Source organism: Perognathus longimembris, chromosome 14, assembly GCF_023159225.1.
Source record: "Perognathus longimembris pacificus isolate PPM17 chromosome 14, ASM2315922v1, whole genome shotgun sequence".
Classification (NCBI taxonomy): Eukaryota; Metazoa; Chordata; class Mammalia; order Rodentia; family Heteromyidae; genus Perognathus; species Perognathus longimembris.
Genome location: NC_063174.1, coordinates 44,670,298 through 44,691,578, shown reverse-complemented (window position 1 = coordinate 44,691,578; position 21,281 = coordinate 44,670,298). Strand labels below are relative to the sequence as shown.

General features: G+C 41.0%; 1 protein-coding gene across 8 annotated transcripts in view; it reads right to left on the bottom strand.

Annotated features, from left to right (window-relative positions):
* The window catches only part of Nrxn3 (neurexin 3), a 1,433,525-nt gene that overhangs the window by 999,413 nt on the left and 412,831 nt on the right, over positions 1-21,281 (bottom strand). For all 8 annotated transcript variants that reach the window (XM_048362219.1, XM_048362221.1, XM_048362224.1 and 5 more), the window contains one exon: positions 3,941-4,379. In XM_048362219.1, the coding sequence (XP_048218176.1) occupies positions 3,941-4,379 (439 nt within the window). The remainder of the gene's footprint in view (positions 1-3,940; positions 4,380-21,281) is intronic.

Below are 21,281 nucleotides of genomic sequence, written 5' to 3'. Positions count from 1 at the left end.
CACCTGGGAACTTGCAGTTCAAGGCCATCCTCTTACTCCACTGCTGTGCCCAGCGCAGATCTAGACCCTGAAGACCCCAGGCCCAGGGACTCCTTGATGTGCCCAAGCTGCAGGAGGTAGCCAGAGGAGACCATGACACCCATTGACCCTGTTAACCATTCTCGTAGAAATGATGAGGACTTTTACCAACCAAACTGGACGGTACCAGGCCAAATGACGAATCAGGGACCCCTGACTACTTCGCCCCTTTACAGCAGGAAGTAGCTCCAGAAGAAACAACTTCCGCCCATACTCCCGGACTGGTACCCCTCCTCTGTTATTAATAAAAAAACAAATGGGGGAACGTTAGCAAAAAAAAAAAAAAAAGAGTCTCACAGACTTTTCTTCCCAGCCTGGCTTTGAATCACATTCCTTAGATCTCAGCCTCTTGAGTAGCTAGCATTACAGTCATGAGCCACAGGTGCCTGGCTTAAGGTCCTTTCTTGTAAGTGTTTTCCTGGGATCCATTTGCTGGCTAAATCTCCCCCAAAGGATGGGATTTCCTCCTCTGTCTCTCCCTCAGTGCACTAACACACTGTAGTGTGGATAGTAACTCAGCCCTACCAGTAAATATTTGGGGCTTTGCCTTCCATAAATTTTAAGTACAAGATATTTCTTTATTCTTCTAATAAATGAGCATGGAGCACCTCTCCTGTCTTTGGTCTAGTTTTAGGCATACAGATGAACTTGTCAGGTGACCTTTCCTCTCCAAGAGGGGATCTTTCAGATGAGAGAGATAGATCAACTATTAACCCAGGAGATAAGGAAAAACAGGTATGGAAGTTGTCATGAAGACAGGAAAATGGGTGCCATGGTAGCTACCCAAGGATTCTACTTTAATGTATACAGTTAGTCAAGGCTTCCTGGATTGGTGTCAGTTAGAATGTTAATACAGATCTAGCCACACAAGGTCCACAGGGAAGAGATGATTGTCACAGGGAATGGCATTTACAAAGGTCCCAAGGTAGGAATTTGGCCATCACAGAGAAGGCAAAAGAGTAAGAATGAAGAAGGCCAATGACAAGCAAATCCAGGTAGGGGCAGGATACTGGCAAATGAGATGCTAGAAGGTGTAATCTAGTGACTGGGACCAGGATCTAGTCTTAAATAGCCTTGGTTTCTATTTCTTTTGAATCTCAGTTTCCTCAAACAAGAAGGTAAAACCTAAAGGACCAAATAGTTAGGAATGTGAAGTACAGTCTAAATTATAGTCAGTATGAGAACAGAATAAAGAAATATGCCTTTTTTGCTGGTGGTGTTTGTTTCTGATTTTGTTCTATGTTTTTGATAGTACTGGGATTTGAACTCATCACCTTGGGGTAGGTGTTACAACTTGAGCCATGTCTCAGCCCCTAAAAAAATTGGTATATATATTCAGATAGGTAGCATTTTATACTTATATCTGCGAAGACCTGGGACCATTATTCTCCTACCTCTGCCCCCTGAGAAGTTTTGATTATAGTCATGTACTACTACACCTGGCATCGTCTTTGTTTTTTCATTTTTTTAGCCTACATCAATAATGTCCTTCCAACTACCATTTGGAGTGTTTTATGTGCTTGCTAAAGTTAATTAATTCTTATTAACTTTTGGTATGGAAGATCAATTCTAGGACCTCACACAGCTAAGCACACATTTTACTGATGAGCTACACCCCATTCCACTTATGTGCTGTTCTGGATTGAACCCTCAAAAGCAATCTTGAAAAGAGTTACTATTTTCTTTATTGTAAAAATGGGGAAGTTAGTATTTATGTCTCTTAATATCCTCTCGTACATAACCTACCTTCTCTATCCTCCAAGGTGATCACCAGCTAAAGTGGAGGAACATATACATTGATAAGTAAGGATAGTAGTAGAATTGATTTCAAATTCAGAATCTTCTCTACATCCCATGGAAACCTGGCCTCTAGCTATGTGAGCGATACCTTTTTGAGTGCATTTTTTTCACATTCTAAGACTCAGTTCTACAATCTAAGAGAGATCATGAAAGCTTTCCTGAATCACTTTTTTCATTATATTATTCTGAAAAAAGTCAGGGGAAAAAGGCACCATACTTGGGCACACTTGTTTTTATATCCATTTGGGGATTAGTTTATAACGAAGTAAATATTATTAAGAAATGAAATTTAGCCGGTCATGTGAAAAATGCTAAGTTACACTTCTTTCCCAGCATAATAATTGTTTATCCAGCAAAAATTTATAGGCTTTGAACAAAATCATCAGTAATTCAAAGAGGTTGCCAATGCTATCACTTCCAGGTATGAAATTCAGCACTTATGAAATCTAAATGTATTTACCAATGATGGGTCCACTGACAGTTCTAACAAAACAAAATAGCCACCCCACTGACAAAAGCAATTCGTGCTCGGAATAAACAGAATTAAACATGTGGCAGTTGCAAGAGTTCTGGCCGATATATTGCACACATCGGTAACTTTCAGCTGGGTCAAAATCTAGGTTAGATGGATACAAGACATTTTAGCCACAGCCCAACTCCACACATCTTAACCACAGAAGGTTGAGTTTTTATTTTCTGTTTGTTAGGTTTTTGTTTTTATTTGCTGATTCTGAAATAGCTTTCTGGCTCTGCCTCTGCTGGCATTTTATTGATAAACTTGAGAGAGAAACTCAGCCTCCAGAGAAATTAATTTTTGTGTGTTTTTTTCTCTTCAAAAGACACAATAATATTCATTCTTGCTCAACATGCACATTTAATTTGAGGCCTTTTGGTTCCAACCAGATTTCTGACAATCAGTAAGAGATTCCTACTGGGCAATAAAGCATCCAGTGCTGCAATCTGCTACCATCTATTTTCTGTGCAGAAGCCATCCAGCTCTTCCTAGGGCAATGTTCTCATTGATGCCATCCTTCCAGTTCTAGAAACACATAGACAAAACATCCCTTTGGTACTCGATTATCTCTTAGGAGAACCCTTTCTCCTACTGGCCAAAGGCACCTAGACATAAATATCCAAATGAAGACTTTGTAAAAATGTTTACCAAGAGAGTGTGAGTCCCTACAAATAGGAAAAATATAGTAGCCAAGACCTTTCTGGTCTATAGACTACCTGAAGAGATTGCAAACTTGAGTCTGAAATCCAAAGCCTCTCATTCCTCCTCTGGGAGAACATCTTTTCCATTACAGCAGATTGTGACCTTCATTGCCCCAAGGCCCTTCAACCTTAGTAAGCTAGACAGACTGTTCAGGCATTCAAAATCTCATGGTCACTGTTCCTGTTTTTGACCCTGTTTGTTACTGTTCCAGAGTGGCGATGTACTGCCTAGGGCTAGCTTGCTTGGTCTACAGCTATAGAAACAAACAAAGCCATTTAAACCAAACATAAAAGGTTAAGAAGAGGAAAGGAGAGTTAAGGGGATCTGAGTGGAAGAGTGAAATAGAAGCTTTCACCCCAAAGGAAAGCTTTAAATTAAACATGACTTTAGGAAGAATCAATTTGCCTTTTCTTCCTTGGTCATCATTTCTCCCTGCAAGACGACTCTTGACAAAACAGAAGGGTGCACTGTTGCATAAACTCTTGCACAGTGAGGTTTATCTTACAGAGTCATCACATAATGCAACATCTGTGATATCACAGCTGGTTTCCATGGTGATGAGATAAATGAGAAGAGGAGCAAAGAGAAGAAGAAGATCATACCAGTGACATGACAGTCATTTTTGCTAAGAATGGAAATGTCACTGGCTTCAGGGTCTTGGAACATGCCTGAGATGGTTGCACAAAGCCTGACAAGGAAAATGTGTGGGAATGTGGGCTGCCATGAGACACTGCCACTAAAGAGACTTATTTTAGATTTGATGAACATGGAAGTGAAAAAATGGAACAGAATTATTAAACCAGGAAAAACAGAAAGGCTACAGCTTTGAGTCTAGTCTCTTCCTACCTGATCTGCCATCTCTCTGAATATCCACGTGGTACCATTCCCCATCGTTGGCTTTCTTCTGAGTGGCTTTCACCTTGATGGTGCCCGAGCCCATGTCAAGCAGCAAGTACAGGTTGCCATCCAGAAGTTCCACAGCAAAGAAGTCAACTTTTGTGTTCTTTTGGCTCCGAGCATCCTTCCTTTCTTGAGGCTTTCCGTGAGTGAAGAGGATCAAGCCATTGGGCTCAGTGGTACGAAAGTCAAAGGAGATAGAACCCATACGTTTGGTGTTCCACTTGGGCAAGCTGATGTAAGCTTCTGGGGTCTCGAAGTTGATGGGATCCAGGGTGGCCACATTCTCACACTTGAACACAACTTCACCATAGATTTTCATCTTGGTGTCCCCAATCCGGGCCAGGCGAGACAGCTCCAGACGGATGTCATTATTCTTATAAACAACCTGTCAAAAGCCAAACAAAAGTGCCATATGAATCAATCTTGCAAACAATATCTATCCATCACTCACAGGGTACCTAGAGAAAAGGCTCAGGCAGAGGCTTCAGGACATAATGGTCTGAAACAACACGAGAAACATAAGACATGGCACACAAAAAAGCACCCAAAGAGATGCCTGGTATGCACACAAGCTCTGGTGCCTCTACATTTCCATCATATCCCTTTGTCCTTCCTGCAAATTCCTTGTTTTCAGAAATATACAGTGTGAACTTATAACTTTAGAGATACTAAGATGAACTCATGCAAATACTTTTATCCAAATATATTATTAACTGAATCACCCTTAGTAAAAGACCAGGCACATCATCATTGTCACCTTTATGATAAAACATCGCCACTACAATGGAATATTACACAGTCCTTTAAATTAGATATTGCTTCTAGTTTGGATATAAAGACCCTCTGGGTCATAACGTTAAGTAAAAGTGCACATATATGCTAGCATAAAGATTGTTTAGGAAGCTGAAGAGTGTGATAAGTCCAGATGTTCATAAAAGCATAAAGTATCTTTAGAAAGAAACACAAATGTAGTGTTGTCATTGAATAGTAGATTTGTGGGGTCCATTTTCAATACTGGGAAAATAACTTACACATAACAGTGTCCTTTTTGAATTTTTAAATCATGTGTACGTATTTCCTTTAAAATGATTGTTGAGTTGATTTTTTTTAAAGAGGGTGTGGTTTTTTTGTTGTCTCTTGCTGTGGCTGTAGACTGAGATATTCTAAAAGTCGTAGTTCAGGCAGCTGGGCACATTTCTTTAGTTAAGAGTGAGGAAGTTACCTAGAATATTGTATCAGCGACTAGTTTCCACTGAAAGGTCAGCAGATTGCTTCAGTAGAGCTCATTTAATTCATACCATCCAGAACAATTTCCTTCCCGTTCATGTCTAGGATCCAACTACATAACTATTTGCCTCCCATCCCCCGTTACCAGGAGAGAATCAAGCAGAGCTGTTTAACATGTTTCTTTTCTTTTTGTCAGTCATGGGGCTTGGATTCAGGGCATTGTCCCAGAGCTTTTGTGCTCAAGGCTTGCATTCTACCACCTAGAGCCACAACTTCACTTCCGGATTTCTGGTGGTGAATTGGAGATAAGAGTCTCACAGACTTTCCTGTGCAGGCTTGCTTTGGACCAGGATTCTCAGATCTCAGCTTCCTGAGTAACTAGGATTACAAGCATGAGCCACCAGTACTCAGCCTGTTTGGCTTTTAATAAATACTACAGCAGTGATATATAAATATAACAGGACACGGAAAATGTTTCACCCATTATGTAACCTTGATCATGCTACTAACCCTACTCGACAACACTGAGAAACAATAATGATGCTAACACTTATCCAACATTTACTACCAGGTACTCTGCTGCAAATTTTGCCAGCCATCATCCCATTAGAGTTTAACAACACCCATTTGGAATGCCTAGAATCATTCTTTTATTTTACAGATGCAAAATACAGACAGAAGGTACTTAGGGAGCACCCCCACAGACACAGAGCTGGTAAGTGACAGAGCAGGACTTGAACCTAGGCAGTTAGTTCAAGAGTTTATGAACTTCAGCAGTGTAGGCACCTGGAACTGGGTCCTACCAGCTGCAACCATGGAAGTTCATTGTTTGCATTGTGGAAAAGTCATACACGCTTAGCTTCCCAGCTGAATTTCTTCTTTTAGCTCTACGGGACTGAGCATGTACAAAGGGAGATACTTCAAGATCCTTAGACAATCATGCAAGTGAGGAAACCAGAAGTGAGGAAACAGTGCAAGTTCAAGGATTGATAGCTTCTTCTCTCTAGCCTCCCCTGTAATGCCCCAGCTTGTGAGATCTCTATGGCAGAACCAAACTTCAGCTTTCTCCTCTTTGGGGGTGAAATACCTGTGGCTAGAACTCCTTCTAAGGGAAACAGACAGATGGGGGGCTCAGATTTATTGAACAATACAAAGAGAACGAGAGCTGGGCATCCATCCCTATAGGAGGCCAGGACAGAAGGTAAAAAGGCAAAGGGCTTTAAACCAGATGGGAGCAATTCTTCTGTGAGAAGGGCACATTGCTGACACTGGGACAGAAGGTAATAACCAGAACATAGATTTCTGAAGTGAGCAGGAGAATCAAGGGCTAGAAACTGGTTGGATAGAGATAATTAGACTCTGTCAAAGCCTCTTAGTAGGTGAGCGCTCTATCGACTCCATGGCCCTGAAATTCCTTGTCTCGTCTATTTATATGAAATCTCAACTATGGTGCAAAGAGCCAGCACCTTTACTACTGATGGTTCAGCAACCTTTCTGAATCTCCACTGGATTCATTTTTAAGTGTAGGAGCATCACTACCATTCCTTACAAACTTTCCTCCTTGTTCTCTCCCACAGCTGTTGTCAAGCTCCAATGGGGTGTCATTCATGTTAGCACACAGAAAATTATCAACTTGCACACAAATCTAGAAAAATAGATCATAACAAATCTTCAACAGCATTAGGGTTCTACTGGAAGCAGGAGGCACTGAAATGCAGTTCTGTGAATGCAGTTCTTCTTAGTAAAGAAGAAAAGGCCAGGAAGGAAAAGGTCATGCAACAGGCAATACTCGTGAGAAGCTCCATTGCTGGCCTCTCTGCCTTCTCCACCCAATCACACTGTACAGATCCACAGCCCTGACCATGTCGAAGCACATTGGCAGCTTTTCAAGTACAATGGGGTGAAGGATCTCCTGCTGGATGCCCTCCTCCACCAAGTGAAGTACCGCCAGATACAGTATTTTCTGTTAAAAAAAAAAACAACAACAACAACAAAAACAACCAGGCTCTCAATTACATGAATGCCCTCAACTGATTGAACTCATCTCAGAGTTGAGTTGAGGTCTCTGGGCCAATATACTTGTAGTCCTCCATGATCCTGGTGCAGGAGCAGGAGCAACATAAGAATAAGGCAAGCTGTAGGTGCAGGAATAATGTTTGAAACAGAGTTTCCATCTATGGAGAGCCTACTATGTGCTAAGCTCTTTTAAATCATTGTATCCTCCACAATAAGTAAATGACATAAGCAATACTATTCAAGACCACGAACCCATGAAGGGCAAAACAAGGAGTTGAGTTCCTATTTTGTTCACTGCGCTGGGTTAAGAGCATGCCCTAGAGATGATGGATTCTAGGCACTGCATTAGCTCATGCCTACACATAAAGCAGAGCCCCATCATCATGTACTAAACACAGATTAGACTCCATCTTGACATGCAAAATCCTTTACACTGCTTGGGATCCCCGTGCAATGGATTTTTGAGCAGTCAGAATCCACTAGAGACCTCTATATGAGCTCAGCTGCTAGAGTTTCTGAATCTTTGCTCAGCAGATTTCCCAGGCTGAAGTGCCTTCCTGACCGAGCTGTTTAAATGATGCTTCTTCCCCAGAACCTAGATCCCAAACCATTCCAGGCCCCTCTCTCATTACTCTGGTCCTGACTGATCATACCATTCGATGACTCAGAATCCTTGTATTGCCTGTAAATGAGGAAGCCATTTGCCCTATTTCCCAATCCACTTGTCTGGATTGGAAAATGAGACTAGACTACCCATATACCCTGTGCACTTGGTATATTACTTTCATCAATGAAAACTGACCTATAAGGCCAGTCCCCAAGAACCCAACTATAGGTTGGACCAGTTCCTTCCTCAGAACTATGATCTTCTTCCCTCTTTCATCTCATCACAGCCTGCTGTTCTCAACCCCCTGAGAAGTGTTTCCACATGCTCTATGATAAATGCCATATTCCAGCAAATGTGCCTTGCATTGCACAAAGAGCCTCTTAGTCTTACTTGGCCTGTGGAAGAATAGGAGGTTCAACACCTACTCTTTCTCATTTTTAAGGCATCTTCAAGTAGACTCTACATAGGACATTTTCAGTAAAGCTATGAGGTCAGCTTTCAGGTCAGTTGCTTATAGGTATAGGACTTGGCCACTGAGCCCCACTGTGCTGACCCAGGCTAGTGGGAGGCAGTTGAAGGTAAGGATGCTGTAGGATCTCTGTAGCATCTAGTCTATACAAAACAGCCAGGGAAGAAGCCAGTATTGGATACCTCAAGTGGAGCAGTATTGACTACCAATCTTGGTAAATAATTTTCTACCTGCAGACAGCATGCATATGTGTGTGTGTGTGTGTGTGTGTGTGTGTATGTGTGTGTATACACATGTATATGTACATATGTGTGTGTATTTATCTCCTATCACAATTTATTTGGCAATCAATAATAAATGAAATGAGGCTTTTGTTGTTATTTTCAGCTTCCAGGATGGTATAGATTTTAAGATAAAACTTCAGGACTAATCTTATCATTGTGTGACATTCCTTCTCAGAGTTAAAAAAAACAGTGCCTACGAATCCTTGACGTTTTCACAGAATCACACATCCTCCTGTCTCTGCCTTCCCTTCCATATTTCAGGCAATTCATAACTCTGCTCTGCTGTGATTTCTCCCTCTCAACTGGCTGCTCCAGTCATCTGTCGCTTCAGGCTCTCAGCTTTGTTATCTCTAAATAATCTCAGGCCTGGTCTTTTCCAAGACTATGAATGAGAAAAACATGTGTGATACCTTTTAAAGTTCTGAAATAACTCCTAGTAGTATAGGTTTTTAATCAACACTTAAATATTCATTAAATTCGATGCGGGACTCCAAAGTTACTTTAGGCAAAATATCTACTTACCTTAGCCTTGAATCTTTTGTAGAATATGGGTGACAAGTCTTATTTACTGGATTTTCAGAAATAAATGAGAATAATTCTATCCTAGGTAAAAGGATTTTCCATAGTTTCTGGCCCATAATAAGTACTCAGTAAGTAAGTTACCATCATTAACTTTGTAATTTACTGTGAATAGCCAGAACAAAATCATCAGATAATATCCTAACATGTAGTCATTAGGAAGGAACGATTCTCTCTGAAGATAGAACCTACATGGATTGTCAGCTCAAGAGATAAGACTCTAACTAACGATAGACCGGGTTTACTAAGTCCTAAATTAAATATGTATGTATGTATATAATATGTGCACAAATATGCATATACATATATGCACAAATATATACTCATATGTTAATATATAATCATATATAGTATAAAGTGACATTATGTAGCAAACTATGTTATTTTACGTATATGTGTATATAGCTACATAGCATAATGTTTAGTATACATATACTCCATTTAAATCACACATACACACACGCCAAATGACTGCCATTCCTAATCTCATTCTCGAGCTCCTCTCTCCACACACTTGCACAGATTTACGATTCATTACCCTGACCATCATTTCCTATCATAGTGTACCACTGACCAGACTGTAGCAGTGAAGTCCAAGCACAAATGTGGCAGCAGATGGTCCTCTTAGCTTCCAAAGTCAGAAGAACCTAATATTTGGCAGGACCAGGGCCACATCTGCATCCATGATCTTGCTAACAGGCATCAGTAAACTAACTGTGCCTGCTGAGAAGCAACTGACATCCAACCTGGGGCTCAAAATTCCAACCGTTACATGCCGTGGCTCCCACCATTTTCATGCTTCATGTTTGGTTAGTGATGGTCAGGATTTGCCAAAGAGAAAAAAAACTGAGCACCAGAAATAGGGAATGGAAACTGTGTTTGAGACCAGCAAGGCAAGAGGCAAAAATAAAAAGTCACCATTTTTAAGCTCAAAACAAAGATCAAATAGACTCCAGCTAAAGTTGAAAACAGTAGTAGAATGTTGACAACTTTAAATGCTGTGTGATCTAACACTGTCGGTCAAACAAAATACATTGGCAATCTGGGTTTCACTAGCTTATATCATGTAATCTACAGTCCTATGTATAGGAGCTTGGAAAGGAAAACATAAAAGGGACATAAGGCAAACTGCAGTACTGATAAAAATCCAGGCAAAGTCATGTCAATAAGCAAAGTCCTCAGTCCTACCTCATTTTGAATAAAGTCAATAAGTCATCTGAACACAAAAGCAAAGTAGGCTAGTTAGAGGGAGAGACAGGCCAACAGAGACAGAGGGAGAAGAAAAGACACAGAGAACTAAAAAGAGGGAGAGATAGAGAGGGAAGGAAAAGGGGGAGAAAAGTAGGAAGATGGAGAGAGAGAAGGGGAAGAAGGGAGGAGTGGGGAGGGGAGGAAGAGAAGGAGAAGAAGAGGAAACAAGTGAATGGTTTGTGTGCCAGGCAGTTACTTTAACCTCATGAACCAAAAGGCCACAGGTTCTAGTCCAAGTGTCTTGTTAATAATACATGCCAGAATCACTTGTCTTAAAGTTGAGTTTAGCCTTACCCTTTTATTTTCCTGATACATCCTTGTGAGAGGGAGATGACCCAGTTATAGAAGGGTCCGAAAGAGGTTAAAAATGATTTCCAATCCTCAGTATGATGGATGTGAAGGTCTCAAGATTAGTCTTTCCAAAGGTGAACAAGGCAGGGGTTATTCAGCTATAAAGGCTGATCAGCAACAGGCTACCATCTATCAATACACTCCATTGAAAAACACATCAGCCGGGGCTGGGGATATAGCCTAGTGGCAAGAGTGCCTGCCTCGGATACACGAGGCCCTAGGTTCGATTCCCCAGCACCACATATACAGAAAATGGCCAGAAGCGGCGCTGTGGCTCAAGTGGCAGAGTGCTAGCCTTGAGCGGGAAGAAGCCAGGGACAGTGCTCAGGCCCTGAGTCCAAGGCCCAGGACTGGCCAAAAAAAAAAGAAAGAAAAACACATCAGCCAATCAAGTTCCTACATTTAGGTTTCCTTGAAGGCTCAGTCTATCATAATGGCTAAGACTGACTGATTATGGCCCTACCCTCCTCACAGAATCCACTCATCTCTTACATAATTAGTGAATCAAAGAAGACCCAGGCAGAGAAGTATGCCATGGATTTCTAAGTATGGACCACAGTTCTTTAAGACTTGCAACTATGGCTTATAGTTTCCAAATTAGGACTTGACAATGCGTAGTGAAGAAAACATTTTCAGTTGCCAGTTGATCTTTCAGTCACAACTAGTAGCAGATCCCTCCATCCCTAAAGCAATGTTGGCAAGTAAGTGCCCCAAACCTCTCTTTGGACAGATGGCATTCATCATTAATTGATGCCATGCTCTTGTATTCCCTTCCCATCCAGCCTAGATGACACCTCAGGCGTCATCTCAAGATAAGACTCAACCACCACAGCTATGAGAAGTCTACCACACATTTTATACTTTTTCTATCTTCTAATTCAGGAGAAAACTTAAGAGAAATGGACCAGCTACTAAACTATTAGAAACAAAATAATATGTATAAATGTGTTAAGTAGCTGTAGACCTTGAACTCTGTCAAGGAGGACACAGAAGAACATGAGGACCATCTTTGCCACCAACCATTCTCTGCATGGAGAATGTTGGAGGATGCCTAACTGGGAGATAATTGGGGTATCAGAATTCATATTTGCTATTCTAATTAATGTACAATGACCTATGATCACAAATTTGACTCAGATGGTACTTCTCTCTGCTTTCCAGGAATGGTAATATTAGAGTCCTCTAGACTGGATTTATAAACTCAGAGGATATGTGTTTCCAATGTGGTAACTGAATATCCCCAGGGGATCACTTCCAGCACAGAGCTAAGGCTCAAATCGCACACACTCTCATTATCTTACCTACTAAACAGATCTATCCAGAGAACACCTACTTTCTTTGCTGCCTTCGAATATTTGATGAGGGCACCAATCTAGAGTGAAACTCACATGTCACAAAGGAGAGGAGCTAAGATCAGATGAGTAGGTGGTACTTGATTATGAAAAGCTCTAAATATATGTACATTATGGAACTAGGATAAAAGGAACATCATTATAGTAGAAATGAAGCCTTCAGCAGTTTGATTAGAAAAATGACAACGTTTAAAAGGTATCTTCCTGAATCACTAGGAATATACAGTTGTTTTTATTCTGAGGGTAAGAAATTACTCTAATCATCTCACTGCTTTCTTTTACAAGTCTTCAATAGTTCTCCATCAACGTCATGGCTAAATGTAGACTTCTAAACATCACATAGAAGACTTCACCTGTTCTAGTCCCCAGTTCACTGTCACCAGCCTGGCCCCAATTCTGCATTTCGTCCAAGTGTGTTGGGGATTCAGCTTGTCCTTAAGGGGGGAAGGGCAACTAGGGCTCCCTTAGAGACGCTGCCCTTCCCCCAGCCCTGGGGCTGTGTGGAAGGTAGCCCCTCCCACCTTCCAGCTTCAATCAGAAGAGAAGCAAAGCAGCCCCGCCTCTCGGCTTGGCCACCTGGGCAATGGCGGAGGCCGGGTCCTTGGGGGCTGTGGTCTCCGCCCATAGAGGAAGTCCCATGACATCACCTGAGGAACAGTCCTTGTAGCCAACCAGTAGTCCCTCTCCTGTGCCCGCCTTTGGGGGTATATCTGTTGGCTCCTCATTTGAATAAACCAGAACACCCCAGAGGCTTTCTCCAAGACTCCCACGGGCCCATGTCTTCCTTGGGCATGGGATCTTGCAACCACACGCGAACTGAGGCTACCTTGGGTCCCCACTTCCGCAACTAATCCCTACTGGCCAGGGGGACGTGAGAGAGCGAGAAAGGATCCCACACAGAAGAGGTAGACAAGCCCAGTTCCCCCTCCCACGTAGATGGGGAGCGAAGCCCGGCACAAGTGACTAGCCCCAAAAGGAGTCTTACCTGGATTCTCTATATGGGTAACTTAACTCACTATTTGCATCATGGTTCAAGTACTCCCTCCATTGGAAAGTCTTTTCAAATATTCCTGCATTCCTGCACATTCTACTCCCCCTCACAGGCTGTTTCATCTCCTCAGTTCCCAGGGCTCCATGTGCTAACAATGATGGTGGAATTCATTCCCCTGTGCTTCAAGGAGCTGTCGCCCCCCAGTAGACTAGAACTTCTCAAGTAGAGTAAATTATATATTTCCTCTCTATGTGTCCAAGTACCTGACATCAAGTGCATATTTTGTAGGAGGAGGTAGAAGAATGGGGTGGAAATTGGCAAGGAAATTCCCCCAAAATACTTCCTAATGCCTCTGAGTCAGCGCATAGCATAATGGGCAAAGAAGAAATCTATGTTCATTCTGCCTGACCATAAGCGATGAGATAGGAAGGTAGGAAGCTAAAGTCTTACAGACAGTTAAAAGACATTTCATAGAATCAGTATATTTACTTACGTTTTCCTCAGTGCACATACTAAGGAATTATGCTTGCATTTTATGGCTAAGTATTTGAAAAGTTCTGCACCCCAGAGTGGCAGCTGTCAGTTTATGTGCAGAAGTATGAAAACAAATCTTGGATTCTAACAAGGGTCACTAAGAGATGAGGTGACACCATTTAGCTCCCACAGGTCCTCCCAGCTCTGAACAGGCCCACAGACCCCTTACATGACTGGGTAGCACAGACTTGCCATGGAAAACATGGGCATGTCTTGCAACAGTGTCTCAGCTACCATCTCAGATAGTTAGAATCACAAACCAAAAAAGAAAAGAATGAACCCCCCCCCAAAGTAAAGCCTTTGGCCATAACTAATAACTTCTGGCTATTACCCTGAAAGAAGGTGGAAGACAATTAGTCTAATAGCTTCTAAGGAAAGACCTTACATGAAAGACCCAAAGGCCAAAGAGGGGGACAAGATACTATAAAAAATATTCAATGAAACAGAACCTTCAAGAAATACAGCATAGTTGACAGGACAAAATACTATGGCATAAGCAAGCATTGTAAGCTTCCAATAGGACCAAACTGGTTTGTGCAGAGCCACAGACTATGACAGGTTATATGAAGAGGGGTTAACCCATAAGGATGTTCCAGAAGAACCCTCTGGAGCTAAGAAGACAAGTTCACACAGGGTTATTCCTCTATAAAACAAAGCCTATTAATTTATACAAAAAAATAGGTGGATTAGAACCCTACAGCTACCTGATGACAGAGCATCTTTTAAAGGGGGGGGCTGCTTGTCAGAAGTAAACTACTTGTCTGGCCTGCTGGCAGCTCTGCTTCTTGCCTAATGAAGATCCTAATCAAACGGCTTTTCAAAATGGTCCCGAGAACCCCTCTGCAATCAGCAGAAGAGATGGGGAAGGTGATAGAAAATATATGCCCAGCTGGCAGGTAGCTGATAACGTAATCTTTTCCAAACTGGTGCAGAAGACAGCAAATTACAGTTAGGTTCAGTCTGGCAATAAAATAGACAGAAATATGAGGACTCTTAACTTTTCTGAAAATATTTCTTCACTCTTTGTTAACTTCTCAATAATGAGTCATCAACCAAAATGCCTCCCTCCTTTATGAGGACTCACTTTCAAAAGAATGATATTTAGCCTTATGTTTAAACCTATAACTTTTACATTACCTGTAGTAATTCTGCAGAGACCAAGCTAGCCACTAGATGTCCCTTATGCCATGCAAAAACCACCTAAAGTTAATTTCACTACTAGTTACACAAATCATACTTAAAGATAGTTTTCTAAGTCAACTTTAATCCTGTGATAACTCATTCCATCACTTTATTTATTGTGCCAATCTCGAAAGTATGTGAGTAGACTTTTATCATAAGATACCAATTTTAAGACAGGGTATAAGAAGCTTAAAATTATTTCATATTCATATATAAGAGGTAGGAACAACATAGCAATAAGTGAAAAGGAATATTGGAGGGAAAGAATGGAAGGTGCCTAAAGAGGTCCAAAAATTTTTTATAACTTTCAGAAACTAAAAATATATTTATAATATAAATGGAGAAACCTACAAGCTCAATGGAAATTCGGGCTCTCTAAATGCTGGGATCTTGGAGTCCTAGATTCCTAGATTCTGTATAAAATATTAATTTCACAAGTCAAATATGATTAATTAAAAGTAGAAGCTTGGCAAGATGGTCTATTCTTGCAATCCCAGCTACTCAAGAGATGAAGTCAGAAGGATCATGACTAGCACAGTATTTGTCCAGCATGTGTGACATCATGAGTTCATCTCCAGTACTAAATATATACTATATATAAAGATAATATATTTTATATATAATAATAAATATATAAATATTATATATATTTAAGTAGCTGCGTAGGATACAGAGTAGAAAAAACTCGAGCCAAGAGCAATGAGAAATACCTGTTGTAAGTGTGGAAGTGTGAGACAGTACCTCGCATGAGATGCATTTATAGAACCTGAGTTAAACCTCTAGCTGTAAGGATCCTGGATTCTGAATGGTTAGGGAGGATCAGAGGATGAAGTTGGTAGTAACAACAGAAATAACAGGAGCGACGAAGCTAAATGGAGGGTTGCTGTGGGCCAGCCACTGTCCTTACACAGAGAATAATTACTTAATCCTGATGAGAAAATACTAAAACCAAGACAAGACACTACTTTCTGACAGTGAAGGCACTATGAACTCAGAACTTTCAAGGGTGCCCTGGGATGATGAGTGGCCCATCGTATTTGTTCCTCACAACAGCCTCAAAGCAGGATAGGCAATATAAAATATGCTTAGTAGCACAAATGCTAAAGCTACACTGTATAAGTTCAAATCCTGGCTCTGCTACATTTTCCTTTCTAACCTGGATGGGTTAGCTTAACTCTTCCTGCAGGAGCTCGGCACTGGTGGCTCACGCCTGTAATTCTAGCTACTCAGGAGGCTAAGATCTGAGGATCACAGTTTGAATCCAGCCTGGGCAGAAAAGTCTGTAAGACTCTAATCTCCAGTAAACTACTCAGAAAAAATTGGAGGTGGCACTGTGGCTCAAATGGTAGAGTGCTAACCTTGAGCAAAAAGAGGCTCAGGGACAGCCCCTAGACCCTGAATTCAAGGCCCAGTACCACCAACAAAAAAGAATAGTTGTTAAGATCAAGCAGACCAAATTAAAGAACAGAGACCTCTACAGATCAGATCCGAGTTTGATAATCACCAAAGAGGGGCACCAAGTAACACCCCAACATGGCAGAGATACAAGGAGCACTGAAAGAGAGGATCTTGGGGCCTTAAGTACAGTTGGATAGGGAAGTTGTTCGGTTGTCATATCAGCCCTGCAGCATGTGACTTACACACTTTGAGGCGCACTTAGGTCAAAAGCCACACTGCCACATACTACTGTGACAGAAAACAACGGCTTATTTTTAGATAAATCAGGAAGGGGCAGCAATTCCCCAGAACTGCTCTAGGGTGAGGATTTCTGAGAAAAGCCAGAGGTGGGGAGGGGGAGGGAGGAGGAGAGGGAGGTCAGTGAACAATGGTGGCAACATTGGGTTATAAGAACAAGACAGATTTGCATCAGTCTACCTTATGAGACAGTTGTGGAGAGGAGAGTACTAAGGTGACAAAAGTCTCTTTTCTATCAAAGTAATTTGCTTCTTTTCTGTCAGTCTTGTGAGAATTGCCTTTCTGAAGTTTCTGCTTTGGCCAGGTGGCTTAGCCATTGCTAATTACACTTTAGTTACATCTTTTTCCTGCTGAACTTTAAGCAAGACATCCTATTAGAAGCTCCTGAATTTTAGTTACATCCTACTAATTAAGCCACGTACATCTGTTTTCAGGTTGTGAACCTAAGCTCAGCCAATCAGAACAGAGGGGCGGGGCCTGCTAGTTTAGGCATATAAAGGGAGCAGCCTGCCTGCTCAGCATGCTTGCTTGCCAGGTTTTTGGCTGATAGCACACCCTTTTGCAGAAGTCAACTTTGCCTTGCCCAGTTCCTTTTGAGTCAGTGTCCTTACCCTTACATGACAACCCAACATCTTGAATTATTATTATTATTATTTTTGGCCAGCCCTGGGCCTTGGACTCAAGGCCTGATAACTGTCCCTGGCTTCTTTTGCTCAAGGCTAGCACTCTGCCACTTGAGCCACAGCGCCACTTCTGGCCGTTTTCTATATATGTGGTGCTGGGGAATTGAATCCAGGGCTTCATATATATGAGGCAAGCACTCTTGCCACTAGGCCATATTCCCAGCCCTTGAATTGTTTTTAACAACATTAAGTATATCTACCCTGTTTAGTCTATCTCACATAGTAAACATTGGCTACTATTATCCTGTCTTTACAGATGAGCCAACTGGGAATCACAGATTATTTGTATGTGCCTGAATTTACACTGCTATTTGGTAGCAGAGCCAGAATAAAAGCAAAGATAAATCAGCATAAGGAACCTGAGTTCTCAATATTTACACCATCTTACAACAGGAAAAGAGAGGTTATTTTAGGGTCCTGTCTTTGATTAAGCTAGCTGAAATATCAAGCCAGTAGAAAGTCAATCTCGCTTGCATCTACTCAAATTAGCAGATTACAGTCATGTGGGCATGGCTGAAGCCTGTACAAGAGCTCCTATTGAAGCACTGAGGAAGATCTCTCCTGGACCAGTGTCCTAATTCTTAGACAGAGAAATGTAAAGATGAAAGTGTCTGCATCCTCATTTTAACAACTGAAATTCTTTTCTAATTTCCAAATTGGTGAAGTCCCTGTTCTGACATTGCATGGGTGGCTTGCTCTAGAGTTCAGGACACTCTTGATACCATCTCAGTTCACACACCCGATACAACCTAGATACTCTGTGACTCTCCTGATGAGACAGAAGGCAAGAATCAAGAATCACAGGAGAGTGAGCATGAGGCCAGCTGAGCACATCTGTTGGCCCTGATCTGGACCTCTGTCCAGCCACGGCAGCCAGATGGTAGGAAATGGCTGCCACTGATTCCCTGCCCAGAACTCAGACTAGCTCCTCCAGTTACTGATCAGCTTCTCAATAAGTATAATTAATGGTTTATTTTAATGATGAGAGCTGGGAATGTTGCCATACACATCTGTTCAGTGGCATTAGGCTGACCTAAATCAGACCCTTCCTGACAGCAGACCTTGGCGGCTTTTAAGTCCATTGGAAGTGTTGACTCATGAGGGATGTCTGTAAACCATATCCCTATAATATCAAATATTTGGGGTCTGCAAGGGTGAAAGACATCTGCCTCTGCAGGGAGCTAAATAATCTTTCCTATATCCAGACCCTAGTCACTGGAACTTATAAATGGTCCCTTACTTGAAAAAGGACCTTTGTAGATAGGACTAAGCCAAGGCTCTTCACTTGAGATTACTTTGTATTCTTCATATGAAACCTAAATGAAATTACCCATATCCTTAGGAGAGAGAGCCAGAGGGAAATAAGACAAGGTGAAAACAGAGGCAGAGATTAGATGGGTACAACCACAACCCAAGGAATATTGGGGACTGCCAAGGTATAGATTCCTCTCTACAGTTTCCCAAGGAAGGGTGGCCCTGCCAACATCTTTATTTTGGCCCAGTGAAACTGATTTTATATTTCTGATCATCAGAATTGTAACAGAAAACATTTCTACTATTTCAGTCAGGAAGCTTGTAGCAATTGGTTGCAACAGCCATAGGAAATTAATACCTTCTTTCTCTGCTTTACTCCCTATTAGAATTTGACTATTAATAAATCTCCTGGACAAAAAAAATCTAACCTTCATTGAGGTTTGACATCCATAGATTGCTCAGAGTTATGGAAGAAGAGTTAGTAGAATCTACTAGAACTATCAACATTACTAATTTACCCTTTGTGACTAGTCTCTGAGTTGTAAACTACAAATTTTTGACCTCACAGCTTCATCAAGTATATGCTTATGAGTAAAGAAGCTGTCTGGCTCTTGTAACCCACCATAACTGGGGTTTGTCTCAAAGCAATAACTAAACATAAGAATTAAGCAAAGCATGTATTATATATCATTTTTATACTGAAGGTTGTCTAATTTTTATGATGCAAACTCTTCCCTGAAAAAGAAAGATATATGTATGTGTGTGTGTGTGTGTGTGTGTGTGTGTGTGTGTGTTAGATCAGTGCTAACCTTGAGCAAAAATGTTGTGAGACAGTACCCAGGCCCTGAGTTCAAGACATAGAACAGGCACTCAAAAAATCAAAATAAGCAATTTGTATGATAAAGATTTGTAAAAGGGTATTTCCAGATGACTAAATAAGTAGACAAGTTCTTAATTTATGCCATAAGTAGGGAGAAAGATATTCAAACAATGCCTTCCAAAGTACAGGTTATGTTTGTGAGACTTGGTATGTGGCACTAATGAGATTAAAGAAGAAGGTGAGAGAAAGAACAGCAATAACACTAGTCATGGAGGATGGATGCCTCTAATCCCAGAATTTGAGAGGCTGAGGCAGGCAAATTGATTGAAAGTTTGTATCCAGCCTGGGTTACATACTGCAGCCTTGCCAAAAATAGAGAGAGAAAGAGAGAAAGGGAGGGAGGAAGGGAAGAAGGGAGGGAGGGAGGAAGGGAGTGGGGGAAGAAAAAGGGAGAAAGAAAGAAGGAAGGAAGGAAACATAGGTGAACAAGTCAAGGATAAGAAATTTTGACATATTTGTAATCAATATGGCTGAATTGCACTAGTATGGTTGGAATGATTGTAAAGAAAGAGGCTGGTTGAGACCCCAGATGACCTCATATCTAGCTGAGAATTTTAAACTTGGTGTTAAAGGTACTAGGGAACCATTCAGGTAGGAGAGTGATCAGGTCAAGTTTAAGCTGGTGGCCATGTAGGAAATTCATTTTTAAAAAGCAAGAGATGAAAGAGGGGAAAACAGCTCAAAAAATAATAGCAACAAGCTATCTATAAGACCAAAAATATAAAAAGTGCAATGAAAGAAATTATTATTGGATTGGGAATTATGCATATATCAGGGAGAGAAATGCATGAAAAAATGAAAAGAAAAAGACGATTAAGCTAATGAAATAGCCTTGTACCAGATCACAGTCCTCAATACAAAGCTAAGCACTGAGGAGCTGGAGCAGGTACCTGAACAGAGAAAAATGCTAAGCAAAACAAATTATAGAAAACTGTATGGAAATTGTGTAGAGGAATAACAAAGAAACAAAAATCCAAATCAGAAAAGGCAGTGTACAGGCTTAGTGGTAAAAATGGAAGACAAAAATGGGACAAAGAAGGTTGTAGAAAACTTTCAGAGATAAAGCAAATATCTTTACCTTTGAAACGATCCAGTTTTACATCTAATCCTGAAAAGGAAGGTGCTGCCAAGAACAGGCAAATGCCAAGAGCATTATTTTTAAATTTTCTTGAAGTTATCTCCTATTACCATCTCATTTTTCAGATGAGAAACTTGAGGCTTAGGATGTCTAATGACTTGTCCAGCCTCATAAAGCTTGTGAACACCACAGTCATGATGTGAATTCAAGTCCATTGGACTCCCAAATACACTCTAATGATCATTAGCCTGAATGACTGGCCAGGTATTACTAAACAGTTTGGAAAAACACCTGTATTTAACCACTTGCTCTTATGGTTTTGCAGACATTGTCTCTGTTTGGGAATCCTATAATCATAAACAAAACTTCATCCAAGATCTCTATAATGCTGCAGTGAGTCTGTATCACTCGAGTTAGTAAATTTCTTTGGTGTCCAAATCATCAATTGGAAAACCTAATATTATTTAATCAGGCCAAGCCAAAGTCAAGAGCACAAGAGAATAGAGAGGGCTGCTATGGCATAGAAAATGATTGTAAACTCTTTTCCTAATAGATGTCCTGGGAGAAAACCAAGACTGTAGAACACTTGCCTACTAATCTCTGGTCCCTTAAAGTGTTAGACTTCATTTTTGGACTGGTATGTATTAAGCATTCTTAAAGGGTTTAAAGTGAATCATTACCAAAAGTGAATAGTGAAGTGTTTCTACCTTAATATCTATTTAAACAGGTGTACCCAGGGTTTTGTGAAGATCTTCCCTGGATCTTCCATAACTCTGAACCTTTATGTTCACTGCATTTCTCATTTCTAATAGGCTGTTTGCTAGGCTTCTTTGAATCTTCTTTTATCAAAGAGG